This window comes from Ciconia boyciana, chromosome 2 (assembly GCF_034638445.1).
Source record: "Ciconia boyciana chromosome 2, ASM3463844v1, whole genome shotgun sequence".
In the NCBI taxonomy this organism is placed as follows: domain Eukaryota; kingdom Metazoa; phylum Chordata; class Aves; order Ciconiiformes; family Ciconiidae; genus Ciconia; species Ciconia boyciana.
In genome coordinates this window covers 80,294,121-80,318,188 of record NC_132935.1, presented here as the reverse complement: position 1 = coordinate 80,318,188, position 24,068 = coordinate 80,294,121, and the positions used below count along the sequence as shown (strand labels likewise).

Sequence of the window (24,068 nt, the reverse complement as noted above, 5' to 3'; positions counted from 1 at the left end):
GTATCCTCAGTATTGTTGTTTTGCCATCATGCACAGATTAATTATCTTAACTGCTCCATGTAGAGTTTTCATGGTGATGAGTTAAGAAATGTTTGAACATTGCAGTAATTAAGGAATATTTGAACATTGCAGAATGACCTGGAGTGGTTTTGATATTTGTTGGAAAAGTTTTTTTCAAAAGATGCTATCACTTTACCAAGATTTATATTTATTGAGCTAACACATTTACATCTATGCATCTTATTTAATGTTTAATAACAGAATGTATCATGAGGATCCATTTTGGTTTTATTTCTCTTAATATTTTAATGTACATCTCCAAACATAAGAATTTTTATACATTTCACCATGATATTGTCGTAACTGTGTATAAAAGCATGCAAAAATAATCAGTCTTTCAGACCATACAATGGGAACAAATTTGTTCATTAGTTTCAGGCAATATAGCACAAGTGAAGAAGAAGAAAAATAGTAGCAAATAAATAGCAATTGCTTGATGGACAGTTGAAGCAGGATAATGTCTAGTTGCAATTCACTCTGGCTACATCAGTTTCGTGTCAGAATCTTGTTCTGTTTTGGACACAAAGTGAAAACCAAAGTAGAAAAGCTACTTCTTTATGAATCCAATTTAATACCTTCTGACATTGGTAGACAGGCTCATTAATTTCAGTGGGTGTTTGATCAGGGCATAGATCTTGAAGCCTAAACTTATTTCTCCAAAAATAGATTACATTCTTATTTCTTCATTATGGCCTAATTTAAAGTCCCTTGAATCAGACTATTAACAAAATATTATCCTATCTCAGAAAATAATACAGATAAAACTAAAATTCCACTCAACCCTCATATAGCACTTTTCCTCTTCAAAGCACTTTAGAAACACTGATTAATCATAACATTGATTAAACGACTATATTTTTTAAAATTCAGCCTTCCAAAAGCTCTATTCTCTGCAGGGAGCAGGGAAGAGGATAGCAAGGGACTAAAACCAGCTCCAGTAATCAGAAAACTTAGCCTGCAGCAATTAAACTGAGTAATGACTTCCCTTTGCAGAATCTTTTTTACCTTGGGCAAGTGGAAAGATGAAAGGAAAGATGACAGTGCAGTCTCAACAAGAAATAAATCTGTTGGTGTGTAAAGGAGTTGATTAATTAGATATATTTGCACTACCTGGGTCAATAGGTAGGCTAACAACTCCTTTCCGTGCTTTTTCTAGTTTGTATACCTGGCAGGAAATGTAAACAAAATGAATTTAAAAGGAAATTATTTGAGTGATTGCCCACATGGACTCCATCCATTCTGGATATAAAACCCAAGCATGCAAGATCAAATTCCTTGGATCCAAGAACAATAAAGCCTGGGTCTGTCATTTTTGTTCCCAGCCAACCTACCAAAGCTAAGACGGCAAGGGAGACAGCCAAAGCCACCAGCCCAAATGCTTTTTTCTGGCCAGGAGAGGGGAACACCATAAGAGCAGCAATATCTGTGGGTTTGTGACAGTTTACCTTAAAAAATGCTGCTTCCTTTGCTGCTGAGGGTGACAAATAGAAGCTTATTGGTGGAGATTTTTCTCCTCCTGTGGACCCAGTAGTTGTTTGGCATATCAGGTCAACAGATAATGAGGCAGGTCAAGCTGTACTTGAATTGACTCGGTTTTATAGTCCCAGTGTGGGTGAGATAGTCAACAATTTACGCTTACACCTCTTCCCAAATTCATCTTCCAAAACCAGGTTGCAAGTCAAAGAATGCACCGAGTTGGGCTGCCTGTGTTTTGATGGTCAGGTTGCCTCTCCAGCATGAGAAGGGATAGAGATTGCTCAGCTGATACATGGATTAACACTCAAAATAGAAGCCATCCACTATGCTAGGTGAGAGGTGCTGTTAAGAAACAGAAACTCTATTTGGCCATGGTACCCATAAATCCATTTCTGTACTAGTTTTCTGGCTATTCTGCTGGAAACATCTACTTCCCCAAAGGAGAGCTAGTTTCTCCAGAAATCCACTTTTCTGTGGCAGCATGCATCCCATGGCAATTGCCAAAAAGACAGCAATTTTGGCAACTAAGTCAGATGAAAGAGGCAGAGATGCACAGCGGGGTCTCAATACGCTGCTCTAGTTTTGGCATTAGCTCCGATGGAGCCAGCTGAAGTGCTTCTGCATGCAAAGTGTAGACGTAGATCTAGCTTTTAAAGCACGTGTTGGGACAGATATGCTGTATGAATTAGCAGTTTATGGCCAGCTAAAGAGCCCTGGAAGTTCTTTAATCTCTAGGTCTTAAGACAACTGCTAATAGAAAGCCTGAATATCTGCAGTCTTGCTGTGTGAGAGAAATGCAGAATATGAAGGTATTCCATTGAGAGAGGAGTGAAATCAGTATTAGGAGTAACAGTAGATTAAATAGATCGCTGTCTATGGAATTGAGATATATAAGAGAGACAACAAGAGTAGTATAAAAGCAATAGCTTTTAAATACACCAGTGTTTTCAAGTCTAAAATCTATGCTTGTAAGCTAGCTAAAATTTCTTTTTATAGTGCTTATACTAAATGAAGGACTTTTCAGCTTCCCATGCTCTGCCAGGTGCACAAGAAGTTGGGAGGGGACACAGCTGGGACAGCTGACCCCAACTGACCACAGGGCTATTCCATACCATATGGCGTCATGCTCAGTATATAAAGCTGGGGAAGAGGAAGGAAGGGGGGACGTTTGGAGTGATGGCGTTTGTCTTCCCAAGTAACCGTTATGCGTGATGGAGCCCTGCTTTCCTGGGGATGGCTGAACACCTGCCTGCCCATGGGAAGTAGTGAATCAATTCCTTGTTTTGCTTTGCTTGTGTGTGCAGCTTTTGCTTTCCCTATTAAACTGTCTTTATCTCAACCCACGAGTTTTCTCACTTTTGCTCTTCCGGTTCTCTCCCCCATCCCACCGGAGGGGGGGTGAGCGAGCAGCTGTGTGGGGCTTAGTCGCCAGCTGGGATTAAACCACAACAGGATCAGAACATTAAAGAGCAGGAGCCTGGGGAGCGTCATGGGCATGCAGGGGTGTGACAAAAACAGGATCTAACTGAGCATCAAACTGAAGGTGTTTAAACCAATGTGAGGAGAGAATGGAAAAACTTGGCAGACAGGGCAGATGCAGAGATATATGCTTAAATATCAGATAGTCAAGAGATGGCGAAGGAACATGAAAGCTTAGCGGTTAAGACCCAAAGGGCTGAGGGGGTACAGCTCAAGGAAGAAAAAACATCAGTCATGTAATAGAGGGGACAGGGGGCAGCCCTGAGAAGGTGAGCTGAAAGCAAGAAAAATGATCAGCCGGAGGGAGGCAGGAAATACATGAAATGGAAAAGTTGCATTTCTGGAAGCAGAGAAACTGAAGGAGAGAGGTGGCTGGATTAAAATGCTGCTACAGGAAAGAAAATCTACGAAGGATCATGGATCTGAGAAGGCAATTTGCTGAAAAGCAGTGATTGCATTGCACCCAGTTGTCATTTCCCATGGCATGTTCAGGGTGAAAAATACCAAAATACTTCTCTTTTGTCTTTGTCCAGTGCTACTAGCTTCTATACATACTGCTCTTCCACCCCTGGTATGGCTGTGCCCTTTGTCATTCGTAGTTCTCCTTGTGCCATACCTTTCTCTTGCAAAATAGAGAACCAGCAATTTTGATCTTTTTAAAAAGATAAAAGCTTCTATATTGGTTAATCTTCTAGATATTTGATTCTTTTACAAGCAAATCTCAATTGACATTGCCAACACAGATATTGGTGGTTCACATACTTTCATCTCTCTATGAAAGTTTGAGGGTTTCTTCCCTGAAACGGTAAAAGATGACTATTCCTGCTCCCTGTAGGGCTTTATATGCTACACTACCTATGGCTGAATTTATTCTTGATAAAAAAGATTTTAGAAAAAGAAAACCAATGAATGGCATGTCACATACAATGCATCAGGGAAGATATTGTTCCTCTTTGTCGTGGTCCATTCTGAATACCAATCTTATATCTTGAAATCCTGCTGCCTGTCATCAGAGGTGGTGGAAAAGTGAAAAATATGTATCATTTTTCTGAGGGGAAGAGGGAATCTGAGACCTCCACCCGATCTTTTGTTCTGTCTCAGCAGCTGTCGGCAAAGTGCACCTCGGTGCTTTGGGGCACAGGAGGGCATGTGTGTGTAACATTTTTTATTCTTTCTGTCTTCTCCAAAATAATTTATCTCCACAGAGTCTTAAAATTTAAGCTCAAATAAACCTGCAAGGAGGTGAAAACAGGCATTGTTCTCTAGCTCAAAGCACTCATTATCCCAACTTAATTGGCAGGCTAGGCTTAATGTGAAGCAGCTAAAGCAGTGGCTCCAGCCCATGAGTTTTGAGGTGCTTACTCAAACCAGTCTAAGTTAACTCATCGCTTATTCCCTTACAAATGATTGAATTGAGATGATAGGTTTTTGGATAGGGATAATTGCAGTACTGTAGTCAATTAACATTATGTAGTGAAATGTCTTCATATGCATTTACTCTGAAGTGCTAGAGATTACAAATGTTTGTGCACATGCCTAACATAAGAAGTAAAAGGACTTGGGTACCTAAAAAACATTTTTGGCCAAACACTGGGAGTGAGATTCAGGTGCCTAAACATTAAAGACCGTAGGGCATCCTACCTTGCCTTCAGCTGCTTTTCCAGAAGGCTGTGTATCTTCCATAGGTCTAGTAACTTTGTGCAGGCATCTCAGGTATCTAAGGGCATTTGAAACTGCGTTAGCCCCCTATGTTTAGACACATGAATTGCTCCCTAAATGCCTAAAAAAATGGTTTTAGCTTTCCTTTTACACCAAAATCCCAAACTGATCCAAAATCCTCTGTTCTCTGACACTTGCTCAAAGTGGTGGAGCCCATACTTTTTGGGTGCATGCTTTTCAATCCTACTGCTCGGGTTTTTTCCATTTTCCTCATCCAATACTACTTCATGCACAGTGGTCTTACGAACTTGAAACTGATCTATTGTGATGAGCAACATCACAGACCATTAGCTAGCACTGGTCAGGCCATGTGGGTTTGACAGTAGCCACTGCATTTGAGTTGCATAAATCTGCCCTGTCAACAGCTTAAGTCATGTCAAACCAGAAGTCACCAAGCAAAGGGAAGAGAGAGTTGCTGTATACAAACTGTTGTGACTTATAGTTCCTTCACATGCAATGTAGGCTGTAGTCCGCAATGCTAGAGACTATGTATTATGGATGGGGGTAGATAGCAAAGTCACTGGCTCAGTGGTCATGGTGGAAAGCCTGTCTGGAGCCAGTCACGTCATTCAGTGCTGAGTGAGAGGGCATTAAACTTTGGGGTGGCTAATGACCCTTATTTCAGTTTGTACTGCTCTGTGTTCTGAAATAGGGGTCCTCCTTTATAAACCAACATTGCCACGTCAGGTAGATTATTTCTTGTTCTTGACTCACCTACACCTTTCCTGGTGCTCTCTGAAGTCTGAGGAGTAATCATCTACTCACATGGACAAGTGTCTCTCAACCTCAGTACTACAGCCTTTCTTGCTTTCAAAAATATAACTTTGTCTCCTTCCATCCGCTAACTTTGCTGGTGGCCCAACAGCTCTGGCATTACCCTGTTTCATCTTCTTCGGTTTGCTTCCTCCTCTGTCCCACAAAAAACAACATGTGTCTGGCTCTAAGACCCAGTCTGACAGCATTTCTTACTTCTTAACATATTTTGCCTTTAAGATTTGGGGTAGTTTTTCCCACTCAAGTGTTTCAGTGGCAGAAGAAAATCTCCCTATGAAAACTAACAAACCTTTACCCTCTTAAGTCACATGGGATTCATTGCTTCTCTGATGCCTACAAAAAGCCTTCTACTGCCTAGGCAGTCCGAGTCCAGAGTTTGCTACATATTGTACTAAGCATAGTCATTTTTTTGTGGGCTCTTACACCCCACTCTTGCATCTCAGTGTGTCCTGAAGATTTCCAGTGTTCAGAGAAGGGACGGGGTTCCTCTGGTACAATGACATCTGGACCCTAGGGGGCTACCCTAGTACCAATAGTGATTATCAGTTACACCCTAAAAAAGCAGTATCTGACAAGAGAAAGCATGGTGCACAAATTCACTCTTTATCAAATACAGAAGTGGTATTTCTGCCACTGCTATCATGTGATGAATACACTCTAATTTATTAGACTATCAGTTGAAATACACTGACTCAAGATCAAAATTTGTTCCACCTGAATTAAATAGACAGTTTTGGCACATTTATTAGATAGTGATTGAAACTAATAATAAAAGCTCTGCCAGTAATATTCTTTCCAAAAAGGCTGTGAAATGCTGAAGTTGAATGGTCTTAAAAACACACAAGGATGATGAAAATGCATGAGAACATGTATATCTGGAAATTTAAGTGGAGCGCACGTGTTAGAACCAAGAGAACAAAATTCACATATATTGTGACATACAGACACCAGTAGTTCTGGAATAGGATATCTGTATCAGTACAACAAAATATGGTGGCATTTTGCTATTTTTATATTATCTAGGTACACAATGTGAATTAATGGGTATCTTTGAGGAGGGGGGGAAGGTGATGTATTACTTTTATTAGAGCAAGCTCTACCTCTAGGACAGGGTTCTTAGTTTGAATTAATATCTGTTTGAGGTTTCTTGTGTTTTCAATAGTGTAATTTTCCTAGTCTTTTTCTCTCAAACTAGGAACCATGCCACAACTATTTAATAAATGTGCCAATGTGTCAAAGTCATTTTTCAGAGATGAGTGAAAATGGAAATGAAGTCAATGGGGTTACACCAGCCATGAATTTGTCTCAAGGCAATAGTAGGGAAATATCTCCAGAAGTGGAACCTTATCTGTGATGATTTTGCTCCTGTTAAATCTACCAGAAGAGTAGTTTGCTCTACGGTTTTGCTCTGAAGGCAGAATCTTTCTTAGGACAGCTGTCAGTTTGCTCCTATGAAGGAAAAAGTTTCCTGAATTAAGTAACAGAGGCATGTGCTATGGTGCTAATGAGACTTTATCATGCAAAGGAAAATACGTTAAATCTGCATTGTTGAAATGTTTAGTAAGAAATGTTTAGCAAACCTTATCATCTTACAGTCAAAGACCTAGTGTACAGTGATAGATGAATCCTGCTGTCAATATAAAACAGTGATAAAAGTCTTATCTTAGAAAAATAACTTCAAAATATATAGTGTCAGAAAAATGCTGTCCCAAACACCTACAGGACAACCCCTTTCCTGTGACACTGCCCCCAAATTATGGCTATTTAATGTCTGTCTGCCTTCCTTTATGAGTGAAATGGAACAAATAAATATGATTTCTTTTTTCCTTGTCAAGCTGGTGGTTCTCTTTAATCGTATTACATAAATCCTCTTTAAAAGCGTCAAATCAGTTTTGGGTCTTATAACGTGTAATGTTGCTCAAATAAAAAATCAATTTATTTGTAGATCAAAGCAGTTCTGTATGAACCCTAACGAAAATTAACAATGCTATTTATTTTTAATATCGTTGTCACACACATCCTCCTCTCTTCCCAGGACCCTCATCAGTTCTCACTTCCTCAGCTCAGGGAGACTTCTTGAGCTGCAAGTTGAATTCCCCAGCCTTCCTACTGGTAGTGCTAGATAAAACTTTGCTGACATTACAAGACTAGTTTCCATTATACATTTCAGTCTGCTTTCAGCAGAGGTTCTAAACGTCAAAAAAGTAATTCTAAGTGCAAACGCTCTGCAGATTGTAACAAACACTAATGCAAAAGTCACGGATCGCATGTGTTGTCAGCCATGTTGGGCTGATGTAGCAGTAGCTGTGTTTTCATTGCCATTACTCAACATTTACACCACTCTAGAGTAGGATTTCTTCTGTAGTTAATGCTAAAAAACATGACTCTTCTCTCCTTCATGCCTATTGTAAAGCAGCAGGAAAATAACTAAGAGAAGTTAACTGATGCCTGAATTTTTTTCTGTGAATATAACACAGTACTTTATTAACTATGTATAATTTTAGGAATGCAAGCCAGTTACTGTGAAATGTTTTCTACAGTACAAAGAATAGTCCTTAACTTTTGACTTTCATGACTTAACTCTATATTAAAGCAAACATACTGCTTTTTCAATATAAGTTCATATGTTTTGAATTAAATTAAATTAATGACACATTTTTTAAGCCTAAGGCAGGGGTTTTTCTCATCCCAAATATATTTTCAAATAGCTAACAAAGTGTTCGAAGTACTAAAACCACAGAAAATATGTTAACAGTTACACTTGTTAATAGATTTTGAGACCATGTAAACGGTGGCTTAGATCAACCCTATAGCCCAGCCACTCCCCTGTTCTTCCAGCTGGCGTGCCACCTTTTTCTCATGAACCTCTGGAAGGACAGTTTGACCGGCGATGCCTGTCTGTGCAGTCAGCTGCTTTACCTGCCTGCGTGAGCAGCTCTGTGGGAGGTGGCAGTTCTGGCTTTCGCTGCACCTGGGGGACAGGGCAGGCAGGAGGCAGCCTGGCTCCCTCACGGGGAGCACCTGGCAGGACTAGGGGCCTGGCATTGTCCTTACAGGTTCTGACAGGGGGGTCTCCAAACTGGACACCAGCTTGCACAGCTGCCACAGCTGCAATGCACTGACTAGATTTTAGGTCTACAAAATGTGCGCTGTGAGTCTTCTGGCACTTTCTATCCAAAGGTTAAATTTGATGCAATTCTTAGGAAAAAAAACCAAAACCACCCAGAATATATCTTAGTTTAAATATGCAACTGATTAAGAATTGAATAGTATTATTAAGGTGGAATTACTACAGCCGCTCAGAATAAGGGATGCTGTGCTGTCCCACTGCTACACATGATCTATAAAAAGCCTGGTTTACTGTTTTGAAGTATCTAATACTGATTTGATCTTCTCATGCCTAACTTAAGTGTGTGCACAGCAGAGATGTTAGAACTGTTGAGCATTGACATGTCCAGAATGCTTATACCGTGCTTGATTGTGTTTATCTTAGTTTTCCTACTGAGCTTTTCCTGATAGCTCCAAAGCCTTTATTTACTGTAAGAAGCATCTTGCGTGTCTAGGCATGTGTACTGGCATTAATACTATTGCCTGGAATACTGTGCCAGTTCCAAATCTGCTTGGGCAGCCATCCAGATTTCCTTACACCCAGAGCTATGGGACACAGTCTTTGGCTGCTAACAGAATGATCACTGTCATCTGGTTCCACCAGAGGACTGAGACAGTGAGACGCTCCATTGCACTTTAAGTGAGGTACGAAAGAAAAAAGGAACATCGGTCTGTTCTGGATGTGTGTACAGAGTAAAGCAGAGTGTCTCACTGATCTGATTTATCTACTTGTACTTACTCCTGACCTGAGGCGGACACTGCATTAGAAGAGTAAAAGCTACAGCAAATCATGGTTGATTTTTTTTTTTTTGATACATAAGCTTTATTTACTCTATGCTACAGACTGAAGTAATCACTGTAAGTGATAAGCAACTATTAATGTGGTCATGTTACAAAGAACATACAGATGCAGATATACAGGCTGTTCTTAAATGGTGTTTCGTATATGTGTAGGGGAAAAAAAGATTTTCAGTTTGCTCAAACAAACCATTTCTGAAAGAGAAAGTGGTGTTAACATCTGTACTACATCTGACATTAATAATATTGCTGAAAAGCTAATAACACAAACGACCAATTAAATATTAAGTGCAAAGAAATAAAAATGTTTGAGGACAAGATTTGTATTTGTATTGCAGCACACTGGTAAAATTCAAATCCTACTGCACACATTTTGTTGGTAATGTTATGCTTTTTATAATCAGGAATGTTTTTACATGATATAGAGTGAGTAGTTTCTAAGATCTCACATTACCACAAAATCTATTTGATAACCTTTAAGTTTAACAATTCAGTATGGAGATTTTAGTTTTTATCTGTACTATGAATATTCTGTTCCAAATGACTGGCTGTATTTCTACCACAGGAGGCAAAATTGTGAGAAATAAAAATAATCTAGCATCCAATAGTTAAAAGCTGTGATTTTCCTCTTACCTCTTCTTTCAAATATGGACACACACAACTGAATTTATGAATTCAGAAATAAGATTTATAATAAGTACTCATAAATACTAATTGATCAGAACTTTTTTAAGTTATCAAAAAATCTCATTAAATTATATTATATACAATAGTCATACCTGATTATTTCATTCATAAAATGTGATGTAGATTAGATTACTAATTATATTTATTTTTTCCAATTTTCCTGTCCTTTTCATCCTGCATGATACACTCTCATGGTGATTGCTGTATGCAAATTCCTAGTACAGCTGCACTGAAGGTGATACAGAGTTGTTTCACTGACCTCAGCAACAACTTCATCAGGCCCTCACCCTCTCTGATCTTGTCTTGAAGGACTGAGCTGAAGGACACGGTGAAGGACTGAGCTGCCATTTTACCATAATAGTGACCCTCTACAATGGGTGTGAGGCTGGTTCTATATCTGTGCCGTTGCTAACCCTGCCCTACATTTATATATATTTACATTTATACTATACATACATATAAATTCTCAGAAGCTGCTCTTGTATTATTTTCACAAGCACTACATGACTTTCAGGTGCAATTTTGCAAAAAAAAAAACTTTGTTCATTTAAACATGAAAAAAGTTATAATAACCAACATCATTTCTTTTTCATGTCTTCAGATCAATGTGACCATTTAAAAAATTCGTTGCGCCTTTCATTTTAGGAGATTTTAAGTTCTGGAAGTTATTGTTATATAAAATAATCTGAAAATATCGTACAGGAATAGATTTCAGAAAGGCTTCCTTTCTGGTCAGTACCATGCATACAACTAAGGATGTGTGGAAGAGTGCAGTGTCATCTCTGAGCACTGAATAAGCAATAAAGTCATAGAAATACTAATAAACCTAGTTAAATTAGTGTATATAGTTTAGAATTAACCTTGTACAGTGAAACTGGTCCTTCAGAGAAGACTTGTTCACAAATAACAACATCACTGGCTTTTCATTCACTGTAGTGTTTTTAAGAACGGATGCACATTTTATTTATAGTAACTTGAATTATGAGTTGTGTGGTGGGAGACGAGGACTTGCCAAGTTCTGTAAGTTGTGGTATTCAGATTATCTTTATACATATACTTGACCTTTACTATCATCATTTCATTCTCCTAAGGGCATGATGTAGCCCATATCCAAAGTCTCCAGCTGATGTAATATGGAAATATTAACCGAGTCCCTAATGTGTGAAATGCTTGAATGTGCAATCGTATAAATGTGGCTTGCTCCAAAATAGTATCAGTAGCCAATTAGATTACGTGCAATGATGGAAATGGTGCTAATAGTCTTGCGTGTTTTCCCTGTACTACTTCTCCGTCACCCTTTATTGCTATATCTTCTGAATTCTCCCTTCATTTTCTTTCAACAAAGGCAAGTATGCCATGAGGGATCTGGTCCACCGACTGCCAGGCGCTAACAACAGCAACAGCTCAGCAAGCAAGGCCATGTCTGATGACACCGTTACTGCCATTTGCTGCACTCTGCATGAAGTCATCACTAAAAACATGGAGAATGCCAAGGCCTTACGAGACGCAGGCGGCATTGAGAAACTGGTTGGCATATCTAAGAGTAAAGGAGACAAGTATGTTTTGCAAATCACCTTGCACCTTTTTTAACATCTCCAGTAGTTATTACTAGTCCTGAATGTGTTTGCCTCCTCTGTGCAATCATGAGTTGAATACTTTAGTTTCGTCAGAAATCGTATGCCCAGTGTGAAAGGTGACAAGAAACAGACAATACCAATAGCAAAAGTCTCTGCTGTGGTTTATTTTTGACGTACCATCAGCAGGGCATGGAGTGCGCTGCATGTGCAGTTTAAGGAAGAGTAATTATCTACAGTAACCACTACCTCTAAGCACTTCCAGAAGATCCTGAAAAACATTAGGGACCAGAGCTGTTGGATTGTACCCTGCAGAAGGGGCGACGTGCAGGTGGAGGGATCCTGTGAAAGCAAGGGACCTCACCATAGTTCTGTTACTGCTCCTCTTGCTTTGGGAATGAAGAATGTAAAAGTCACTGTCCCTCTTCACAGCACCCTTTTCTCTGCCACCGGCTTGCTGGTAAGGTGGGACATAGTAGAAGCATGGGTCCATGGATTTTCCCAACACCTTGCTTCTGAGAGAGCATTAGGATACCTGCAGGCTACTTTGTGAGGCACCAAAACATGCAAAAATCTTACACACAACTGTGACATTTTCAGAGCAGCTATGGTTTCATCTTGTCTGTTTTCCTATGTACGCACTCTTCATGAAGAGTTCACTCTTTATCCTTCTTTTGCCTAAAACAGATAGCCTGATTCTCATATTTGTCAACCTGCAGAAGTATAGTGCAATGGGACTATGGCAGTTTGAAAACAAAAAGCCTTCACTGTAGTGTACAAAACCCATCAGTCCACCTACTCGAAGCTGTCATCACACAGCCTACTGCAGCACCAGAGCTCTAAAAGAGCCCCACAAAGCCAGGCCACAACCTGAAGGAAAGATTTATGCACCCTCCATTTGGTATGAGAACTTATGCTTGCCTATGTGATCAGAGCACTGCCAGTATAATTTAATCACATTTCTTTTCCTCTATTGTCACCCTTTTCTTTTCATACCAAATTCATTATTGAAACATTCTCACACTTTAATTGTAAGGGGTAAAAAGTAGTAGCATAGCAAAGTATGCAATTCCAGTTGTGGGAGCTCCCCATGCTCTGCTGATTTATTTGCATTTGCATTTTTATTATGGTTAGATCTACTTAAATTTTTTATTTATATTTTCTAGATCGAATGTACTGATACTGCAAGCAGGTTCATATCCATTTCTCTTAAGTTGAACGTGTCTTTCCTCAGAATAATGCATTTGTCTACCTGCTCATTATCTGGTAGAGATTATAAGCCCTTGTTGAGTCTGAAATTGTCAAAGTATCACAGGCAGGTTTTGGAGGATCGAAGGGTATAATTCCCTGTCTAAGTATCCCTCATAATTGTGAAAGACATATCTATGTTGAATGGAAGTATTTAGCCCAGGTAGCGTTGAGTAATTCCAAAACGCCCTCCCAAATCATGATACGTATCCCTCCTCTCAAGTACTTTGAGTTGCAGTCCTGTGTTATTACTGTTACAGGTTACAGAGTCCTAGAACAAGAAAACCTGTCAACTCACAGTGCTACAAATACTTATCTTAAATGAAAGTTTCATTTTTCAACTTTCAGAAATGTTGGTGTTGTGCACCATTGCTTTCGTTTGGTTTCTTATAGGTAATCCATTGTTTAAAAATCAGAATTGCTGGTTGTTGGACTGCAAGGAAATTCTGGCATGCTCAGTTTAATACAGTAAAACACTACAGTATGAATTTGTCTTGTCCAGTATGAAGCGTCTGCTTCTACAAGTGCAGGATACTAGCCTGGCCGGGCATCCTAGTATGTATCAGTGCCAGGAGTGTGGGGCTGGCCCCGCTAGCCTTTGGAACATGCCCAGGGCTTGAACGCTTTCCCTGTATGACAGCACGAGAGAACTGGTGTTCATAAGGTCATATTGGCCAAGCCATATTGGCTTCGCATAGTTCCTGTTTCTCCTCACTACTCACAGTATGGCTGGCACAGTTATTTTCCTGGTTACTCCCTGCTACCAGCACCCCACTAGGCAGTACAGCTGGGAGTACGATAACAACAATAATGCTTGAAAGGGTTTATCAAATTCCTGTTTATTCACCAATTACCCACCTACTGCTGTACCCTGGGTGAGAAATGGAAGAAAAGGGAAAAAAACCACCAAATGAATTACTAGGAAAATACTGTGTAAGGTAATGGAATCAGTTGTGTCATGAACATTGCTTTACCAGCTTGAGTATCAGCCTACTAGTGGTCCTTCTCAGAGGTCACGGGATGCACCAGAGCCTGACCCCTGAGACTTCCTGTCCAAACCAGTAGCATATGCTGCTGGTTTTCTGGTTTCTCTTTGGTTTTGCAATCTGTGTGCCTTTTCTGAGTAAAACATGAATCACCTCAGTGACTGCCCCAAACTCCATCAATCCTCACTCCAGACTTTGGCCTTTGCAAGGTTTTCTAGCATTCTGCTGCTTTATGTGTATTATTGGTACAACACAAGGCCTTAACCACACAGTGTATGCTTCCTCAATGGCCTGGGTTATCTTCCTGGTCCTTTTCTATTTGACCCTTCTTCACTGAGCTGAATACTCTCTGATACTTATTCTTTAGATTTTTTTTAAAGTTACCTATCCCAAGAGGAATATATGACTACAACTGATGGTAACAAAAGTTTAGAGCTTCTTTCAAAACCTTTCTGAAGAGAAAGTCCCTGTGAAGTTATATATGGTTTTCAACATGACATTACATTGCCGTCATTAAAGGGTAATGGTGTGAGCAACATGCAAGTCCTAATTTGGATTCCTAACGAAATTTGTCATGACTGTTTATAGTCAGTTGTATTTCTGCATCTTGGCTCTGCACTTCAAAAACAGTGCTCATCACCCATCTAGAGTGTTTCTTTTGGCCACTGCTAAGAGGCACTTAATGCATTGAGCACACTGTCATGAGTTGAAGTTTGGCAGCTTACAGAGAAGGAAACTCTGGCTCTAACTTCTTATCCTTTATGCCAAAAGTTGTAGCCAGGACATCTTCTTAGATGTACGTAATACCAGTTGGGTCCTCAACAATTTTGCCAATTGCTGCCTCTCCCATTCCTCTTACTATGCTCTCGGCATGAATCCTTGTTCTCAGTGTGCTGAGGAACACACATTTTGCTCCTCGCTGAATAATTAGTACTATAGAGATAACGTATTGCCCTTGCTTAAGAATGAATTGGTCTCCAAGATGCCAACCAAAGATCTTACCGTACATTTAAAACACAATTTTAATTGTGGGTTTAAATCCATAGCATTGTATTTGAAAATTGGGATGAATTGAGTCTTGCACTTAACAGTCTCTTTCTCACTCTTTCTTTCTCTCTCTCTCTCCCTTTTTAATATATGTGTGTAACAGGCATTCGCCAAAAGTGGTGAAAGCAGCATCTCAGGTCCTCAATAGTATGTGGCAGTACAGAGACCTGAGAAGTCTCTACAAGAAGGTAAGGCTTGGGTTTTTTCTAGATTTGTCATCTTTCATATGGTTGCTCAAATCTGGGGGCTGAGAGACTTTAGACCAAAACATTTATGTGAACTGGAAATTCACCTAGAGTTTAAAATTTCAGATACTTGGAGCTATGGGTTTTTCCCTCGTTTCTACTTTTAACATAGAAATACCTTTTGAAAATACATGTGGTAGCAAAAAGGGGATGTGAATTTGATTTTCAAAAGAATTCCTACATAAAGTGTTGTATCTGACAGCCCTGGAGAGTGAAGTCCTCTGTTCATAGAACAAACCTGTGCAAGCTCTCCTGCTATACCTTTCCTTCTTATACCTCCCTACCCTGTCCTGAGGAGATTACCAGATTTCTAGCCCTTCAGCTCCCAAATTTCCTCATGAGATTGTAAACAAGAATATCTGAAGGAGTGGTACTTAGGGACCAGTTACATGTGGAGCTGGGCTGAAACTTGATAGCTTCACTTCCAATCAGCTGGCAGAAAGTAGCATCATTTCAGCAGGTTTTCAGACAGTCTGTGAAGCCTGTAGTACCATACCATTCCCACAGGCTTGCTAATCTCTAAAAATACTTGCTAAAAATGAATCACAATACAGTAATACAATCCTGTGAAGTAACATCCTATATAGCTTTTAAAACATAAGTGTCTACTTAGTAAATGACAACATTTAAAGTAATTCTTGCTGAATATTTCCAAACTGAATTACATTCCATGTGAGTATCAGTCTGCAGATTTAGTTTTCAAAGGTCTTCTTGCTATATGGAATTTCACAGCTGATCTAATTGATATTTGTATTTGTAATCTCAGCAAAGAGAGCTAAGACTTCATGTGGCACAAAAGTTCAGGCTGAGTCATAAGAATGGTGAAGTAGGAAAGGTTCACAGCAGCATAGTCTGTGCTGTATGTATTTTGCACAAGAAAAAAACTTAGTTACATGAAAAGTATGCACCAAATCTCAAACTGGCAGAAGCTGACCTTCTGTTTGAAATGCTGTTCTTTTGCATGCCTCAGCCCTGCTTGTGTCAAGTCTGAGGAGTAAGGAAGATGATTATTGAGTCTCTCCCATTGTTCACTTCCAGTATTTTCAGTCATCCTTGGCAGCCCTAGGGATACCATATGTGAAGTTGTTCCAAGTAACGAGCTGATACTCAACTGTCCCATTAAGAGGTGGGAACAAACATGAGCTAGAGGAGGCTTTTCTTGACGCAAGGCAGTAACACACTGGCAGCGTGCATAGCCTGACTTCTGTGTATGTGGGTGGCTGCACTGTAGAGGCTGAACTTTATTGCACCATAATCTCTTAGTTCTTACAATGTCTGGCTCATTTCCAACCTTCTGTCTGTATATATATGCTGTGATGGAAAAGCAGTTTCTAGGGTTGCTCCATGCATGAGGTAATCTATATGTTGTGTGGCTTCTGAGTATACTGCTACCTAAAGGACATTCTGTTGGCTGCCAATGGGAATGCCTGGTAATGTACTTACATACTAAGCAAGTTTGGGTACTGAGTACCTTGCATGCTTAAAAGAACATTTTCTGCGGCCACAAATACACTTGTGGTATGGAAAATAGTGCAGGCTAGCCTTTGAGGTAGCTTCCAGGACACTCATAGCAGACAGATTGTCTATATTTCAGGAAGCATTTTGTCAATCTCTATATTGGCTAATTCCTACAGGCTTCACAAAATCTTAAAATGAAGGTCAGTCTCTACTACATATGTATATATTCATTATATGCCATTACATATGCTGCTAAGCATGGTATAAATATGTTCAGATAGTTAATTTAAGATACTCCTGTTTGTTAAAAGACACAGTAATCTTTATGAAGTCCGTAATATTTATTAAATTTGCCAATAGTAGGCTGACTTACGCTGGCTGTCTGAGTTTCACCACTGTTGGGAAAATAATGTTTTTATGATAGGAAAATTAGCTAATTAGCTAGTAAAGATACTGGGTCAATGCAATCTGCTAGTAAAAATGAGTGAACATACAGTTGACAATATAATATGACCAGCACTTTGCAGTATCTTGCACTTGCATAGCCTTTTTTGAAGTGCAGGTAAATCCCATTGAATAACCATCAGCAATTTCCTCCTGTGTACTGACATAGCTATACAATTACTTTCAAAGAATTGGTGGCCTACAGAGAAGTACAATTTTGTATTGTAATACAAGGAAATTACAAGCATCACATGACATTTAAGAAAAAGTAGCAGCACTTACCTTACTCTTTGAGAAACAGTGTAACCAAGTAGTTTGAATTGTGGTTTATTTTAGATCTGCATGTTTACAGTAGAGTAAGTAAGGAGATGTAAAAAGGATAGAAGTATTATCCTTTGTATTAATGGGAAAGAAGGCAATATATGTTTACTGTGGATACAATAGTAGCCACTATATTTAGTCCAAATATGACTGCATCAGCAAAAACACGAAAACCTCATTCACTTTTCTAATTTTGTTCAACATCACAGGAATCATCTCATAGCTGGCAGAATATAAACGGCACTGACAGAAAGTCCATCCAGAATTGGGACTGGTGTGGTCACCTAATGACTTGCCACACCTGTGAAGGACCAAAAGCCAAGAATTGCATAGGCACCAACTTCCCACTTGTAGCACTCCCCGATAAACTCCTGGCTGTGAAGTGCAGTAGTCAGAAACTAGTCCCCCACCTGCTGCCAGTAACTGGGCTGGTATGCAATGCTTCCTGAAAGCTCCATCCCATCGTGGGTGAGCAAGCTCTTCAGCTTTAACCAAGGCTATAACATTAATATGCCTATGTAGTGAAACCTAAATTAAGCAGCCTCTAAGGACACTGTCAAAATCAACTGTTGCATAAAAAATAGCCCAAATTTAGCAGATTTCAGGGTGCCAGTTGCTTAAGGAGAATAGTAGTGTGCACAAATTTCATTGTGCTGCTCAATGTCTCACAGATATTGCCTGTTTCTCTGGTCTGTTCAAAGCCAAAAACTGCAGCAGTAACTACAATGATTCAGTTAACTTCATTGACCAAATTAAGCAGTATACCCTGTCTCAAGGTCATAGTGTATCTGGCTAAGAATACAAACAGTATCTTTTGACAACACAAAAATTTAAGGTCCTGTCTATCTTTTTTATCCTGAAAAATGCAAAATTATTCCACAAGTCAGTGAGGTAGAAAGCATAGAAAATTAAATCTGGTAAGCCAACTTAAGCTAGACATACAAGTGTTTCTGGAAAAAGAGTTTCAGGCTAGCCCATGTGCTGTGTTTAAAAAGAAAGGCAGAGCAGATGGACAGAACAAACCCTGCAAGCAACATAGCTCTGACAGCCCAGAGCTCAGAGTTCTGGTACCCAGGAACTTCTCTGCAGTGGGCTGATCCTGCTCCCCATGAAAGCAATGAGAAGGCCCTATTGATTTCATAAGTCCTTTCTGTAAGGCCTCAAAAGCAAGAGCTGGAACTTTTGCAGCCAATTGAACTTTACTGGGGAGACAGGCTAAGTAGTCTGCGGCATCCAATGTGTCCTGGGATTCCCAAGATCCTATAAAAAGTAAGGATTGAAGGTTTGTGTGTTGCTTTTATTCAGTTTGCTGGAGCAGGAACATTGTGCCCATTTATTAATAGCTAATACAACAGGAGTTGCACTCCTTGAACTGTTGGTCTCTTCTCAAATAGCTTTTTATTCTAAAGAAAGCATGCTAAGGTGGACACTGTAGCTTTTCTGGCTCAGGAGAGTGATGGATAGATTTCTAACTTCCTACAGCTTGAGCTGAATACTCAAGGAAGAGGAGGAGGCATTGGCTTTGTTGTCTCAGTTTCCACTTGGAAAGCTCTGTAAGTCCACAATACCTTATGCACTTTGTTTGCAGAGCTATGTCACGCCCTGTACCCTCCACTGACAGGTTCTATCCAGTGTACTAGGATTTCCAGTCCACAGCTGTGCTGTGGTTTTAATGGGACACACAGTCTTGTTAGGCTGTGCTGGCATGGGAAAGGCACAGAAGGTAAACAGTCAGCATTTAGATCTGTAAGTGAGGTGACAGTGTTTATCATCCTTTGTAGGCTTGTGCTTTGGGGGAAAAAAGAGGATTTAATTCCCTGGTATGGTTAATTTGGTGCTATCCTAACACATTCAACAAGAAAAAGTCATTAAAAGCATAAATGTTTCCAGTCCTGAAATTAAAGGAAAAAATAAAAAGCTTGACAGACCAAGAGGAAGCAATGAATTTAGTTTTGAAGTGAAGGAGTTTCCAGTCATCCCAGAAGTTTAACTTGCAGGTACTTAATCATGGAAAATACTATTTAGTTTGCTGAGCAATGGCTGAAACCGAGATCTAATCTGAAAATTTCCCACCAAGAGGAAAACAAGGTTCAGATTCAGCCCCATATAAACAGTGTTTGGATGATTTGGTGTGATTAATTTCTAAATACTGCTAAAGCTTAGCAAGTAAGAAAGAAGTGATTGTCACAATTTTTCATCAGTAGATGAAATAGTCTCCCAAAGAGTGACTTTAATGTCATGTCATTTTCTAACTTCTTTGTTTTCTACCAATAAGACTTATGTTTTCATAAATGATCATTTATCTGCCTCTGTTTTCGTGAGTCCATTCCGAAATACCTAAAATCTGATTTTCAGAAGTGCTTAATGGTCACATGGTCCACAGCCCCGTGGGTGGATCAGTGGCTCAGCACTTATGAAAAAACAGGTAGGGGAGCTATCCCACTTGTCCCTGTGCTTCAGACTCATGGTACACCCCTCTTCTTCAAATACCTTGGTAACCTGTACAGTCAGCAGGAGAATTAAGTGCTGCTTGCAGTCTCCAGAGAGAGGTCCTGTCCCATTTATGTTTAGCCACCTAAGCCAGGTGAAAGGAGCTACTATGGTGATTCTTTAAAGACACCTATTTCCAAGTGAGGAACACTGGACCCCACCCCAGTCTCTAGGCTGTTAGCTGGTTGAAGATTTGAGGACACCTTGGAAAATACAGATGTGACTGTAAAAGAGCAGATTTCCATTATCTGGTAAACCAGGTATCTGGTAAACTCTTACCTATCTCAATATTCAAGAAAATAACCAATTACTCTTAAACACAGATAGCTTGTTAAATTACATGAGGAAATTTGAGCAAAAGGGTTGTGCTAAATGAGCTTAACATGAAAGAAAATTTATTAGCTAAAAACAAGCTTCAATTAGCATTAAATGTGTGTAATACTAAAGAGCTGGAGGAACTGTCAGGAAGAATATATTTTCTATTAATTGGTTTGCTTTGCCTAACCACTTAGGCTCCAACAAAATATGTTTACATTCTATCATTCTGTTTACACGTATTTTGTCTTCCAGTGTATAAATAGAGATCACAATGAATTTGTAGAAATTATTTTTCTTTTCTATTTATTATTGTAGGTTTCTGTTCTGCATGGAATAATAGAAATGTGTGTCCTATTCACCTGCCATATGAATAAAAATACAACCAGTTATTTGAAACCAGGGAGGTTGTTAAAAGCGATCGTCCTTCAGCATGTAGTGTGCCATTTACAACAGGGATACTATTGTGATAGGCATTTAGTGAAGTCAGAGTAGTCATTCTGAAGATGGCCTTGTCTGTCATTAGCTGGAAAAGATATTTAGAATTCCCAGAAGCCTTAGAAGCAGTTAAGCCAGTCCAGATCTAGAAGAGGACTCTCTTTTCTTGTGACTTTCAGAATAATAAAATGATGACTCTATGAGAAGGTCCTTTATTGCTAAATGTTCCATGAAAATTGCCAGCAATAAACTTCAAAACCCTAATCAAGGAGTTCTAGAATCTAAAGTCCTTTCTTAAGTAAAATATACCTACTCACCCTTTAAAAATGTTAATTACATCGTGCTATCATGTAGACTTGGAACACATCATTTGGATTTTCCTCTGGTAAGGTTATCGTCAGTCAGACGTCCCCCAAAAAGATGCTGTCTTAAGGTTAAATTTCTCTAGTGAAAAGGTCTGTGCAGAACTTAAACCCTATATTAAGGATCTAAATTCCAAATCCAGAAGATAATAGTGCCTCAAAATTGGCTTGACTTGAAGGAACTATTCATGTGCTCAGATTGTTCATGAGCATATGTATTTTGCAGTGCTGATCTTTCAGCGGGGCTTAATTTATTTCTATACAATTGGCAAGGCCTTTTTCAGATTAATATGTCACCCTTTTAAAAAAAGGATGGATTAATTTAAGGTAAACCCCCCCGCTGTAATATAAAACTAGATTGTCATTATAGAGAAGGCATTGTCTAGAGCCCATTTTTATATTAACTATGAAAATGCAAGTACCTGATTAATAAATGATTGACTGATTGATTGATTTATGGCAGTGGGCGGCCCCAAGCTTCAGTGTGACTGATGACAGAGGATTTTCACCAACCCACCACTCTGGGTCATGGCACGCTCAGCATACTCTCTCCCAGAGCCAAGAAACCAGAATCTATTCCCCAATCCAGGTATTCTGGCTGTCAGCTGACCAGTGTTGAATTGTTCTGTTTCATGCATACTGAGATTTGTACCCAAAAGAGTTCTACAGTCATGCATACTGAGATTTGTACCCAAAAGAGTTGTACAGGAGACATTTGAATCAAAAGTAACAAAACCTTACTAGAGTATATATTTTAAAATTGTACAGTTTAATTTACTGAACCCTGTAGGTTCTAGATGGAAAGCGTCTCGCTTCACTTAGGAGAGCGGTCCCATTCATTTCAGCCATGTGAGGAAGGTATGCAGAGTTTTGCTCTCTCTGAGGACAGCATATACCAGAGAGAGGGGCAAGTGCATTACATTCAGTTCCCTGACAAGCTTTCTAGCATTTCTGTAATCTCTTTTTTGATTGTCTGAACCTTTCAAACAGAAAGGCAGTTATTGATAAGCACTATGTTGCAGTAGCAGATTAAATTTATCAAGCACTTTGCTTTCTTTTCTGCTCCAATGGCATCTCTAAGGCAAAAGCAATAGCTGTGTAATTCAGTAAGAGGATCCCAGGTAAACTAGGATATCTATAGAAAAATCAGTGTGTCCAGGAGTCAATTAAATTCTTAAAATGCTAATTTTCAAAATCCCTATTAATAAGAACAATAGAGATTTCCTTCAGTTATAAGTACAGTTGATGAGACTCAGCATGACTGGGCATTTTTTTATTACAGGCACTCTTTAATTTTATGTACTAAAATTCCATTTCCTTAACCAGTGTAGTCCTTTGTTTTCCTCCTAATATCTTTTTCATAATAAAATGTGACTCTGTGGCATTATTGCAAAAACAAAATACCTTCTACATATGCACAGCATTCAAGTAAATCCATGTAGAAACCTTTGTGTGTATATGTCTGTATTATTTCTGATAAAATATGTAGAGAAAATAGGAATTTACATGGTTTTGCTGGTCACACAGGACATAGTAGTTATGCTATTTCTTTCAGTTTTGCTTTTTTTTTCTACTAAATTTGCCTGGAAGAGAGAAGACATCAGAGAAGATCTCATTTAAATATTTTAGCCATAAATCTCTTTCAAGGTTAGGGTAAATCCTTTTAATCTTTAGCTAACAGTAATATGATATTTAAAACACCCAGCATTTCATCATCTGATATATGACAGTACTTTCTTTTGTTAATCAGGAATTAAGCAAATTCCTAAATTGATTTTAAATAAAGGAAATGTGGAAATTTTCTGTGGAATTAACATATTCAAGCCTTTTTAAAGCATCATCTGAGTAATTTTGTAAGATAGAGGTTCTATAACCAATATAGCAAAAAAAAAAGATAGTCTTCAAATATATACCTTCTCTTTCTTTTTTTCTTTCTGTTTCAGTTTTCTTGACAAAAAACATGTTATTCACATTTCAGTGAGCATTTTAAATGTGGCTTTTTATGAAATGGCAATCTTGTTAAATACTTAATTATGAAATTGTCATTGGTTTCAGTACCAGAGAAAAAGTTGGTATTACTGATTTTTTTGTGTGGGGGTTGAATTATTATTAATTCTACATTTTATGCTGTATATTAGTTTCCAGTGTTCATGTAAGATAGGTTTGCCTTTCCTAATGCACATGCAAATATGAAGTGTTTCTTCATTAAAGCAAAGGCATATTTTCTATTCTTCAGGAAATAACAGGTAGTGGCTGCAGACCAAAGAATAATCTGTTAATTTTTTCACATTCTTTCTTAGAGACACAAAGCTTCTTCGGTGAGGAATGATACGTTAGTCTGGAATTTTGTTTTTCTTTTTACCTTGATGCTACTTTTTTCAACACAGTTAGCACTAGGCTGCATCACTGTATAGTATAAACTTATAATTTAACTTACCTCCTCTTTTGATTCCATATGCCTTCTGAGGGACTGGTTTTTTAAGAATAATTCAAAACTTTGTCAAGTAAATTTTAACATATGTGGCTTTTTCATTGCCAGTTGCCTGCTTAAATAATATCCTGTTTGTCTATATGATAAGAATTCACATATCATGAGCAAAATCATGAAGCCTAAAGAGGAAATTGTGCAAATAAATTGAGCTGAGCTATACAGGTAAAAACCTTGGCATATGCAGAAATATTCAGAAGTATTCACACATGGAAAAAATGGTGTATAAACTGTGCTTGAATTAAATTAAAAAAAAAAGAGGGGGAGAGAGAGATTCTCAGTATTTGGCATAACACAAATATATTAAGTGTCTTCAAATAGCTGTATTATCATTCTAAATCATTTGCCTAGTTTTAAGAAGAACAATTTAGAAAAAAAGACAATATTTATATCTAAAATATTACAAAATGTTGAGTCAAACTGAATGTTATTCCAATTTTATGTTAATACAAATAATTATCATTTCACTTGTGCAGTCAAGTAGATCGTGTTCTGATTTTCCTAGCTTATTCATCATACCAAGTAATATTTTTCCGAGTTCCTTCTAACCC

At 38.7% G+C, this 24,068-nt stretch overlaps 1 protein-coding gene across 1 annotated transcript in view; it reads left to right on the top strand.

Annotated features, from left to right (window-relative positions):
• The window catches only part of CTNND2 (catenin delta 2), a 565,782-nt gene that overhangs the window by 515,024 nt on the left and 26,690 nt on the right, over window positions 1-24,068 (top strand). Inside the window, exons 16-17 of the mRNA XM_072851353.1 lie at window positions 11,447-11,657; window positions 15,060-15,144. Coding sequence (XP_072707454.1) covers window positions 11,447-11,657; window positions 15,060-15,144 — 296 coding nt within the window. The remainder of the gene's footprint in view (window positions 1-11,446; window positions 11,658-15,059; window positions 15,145-24,068) is intronic.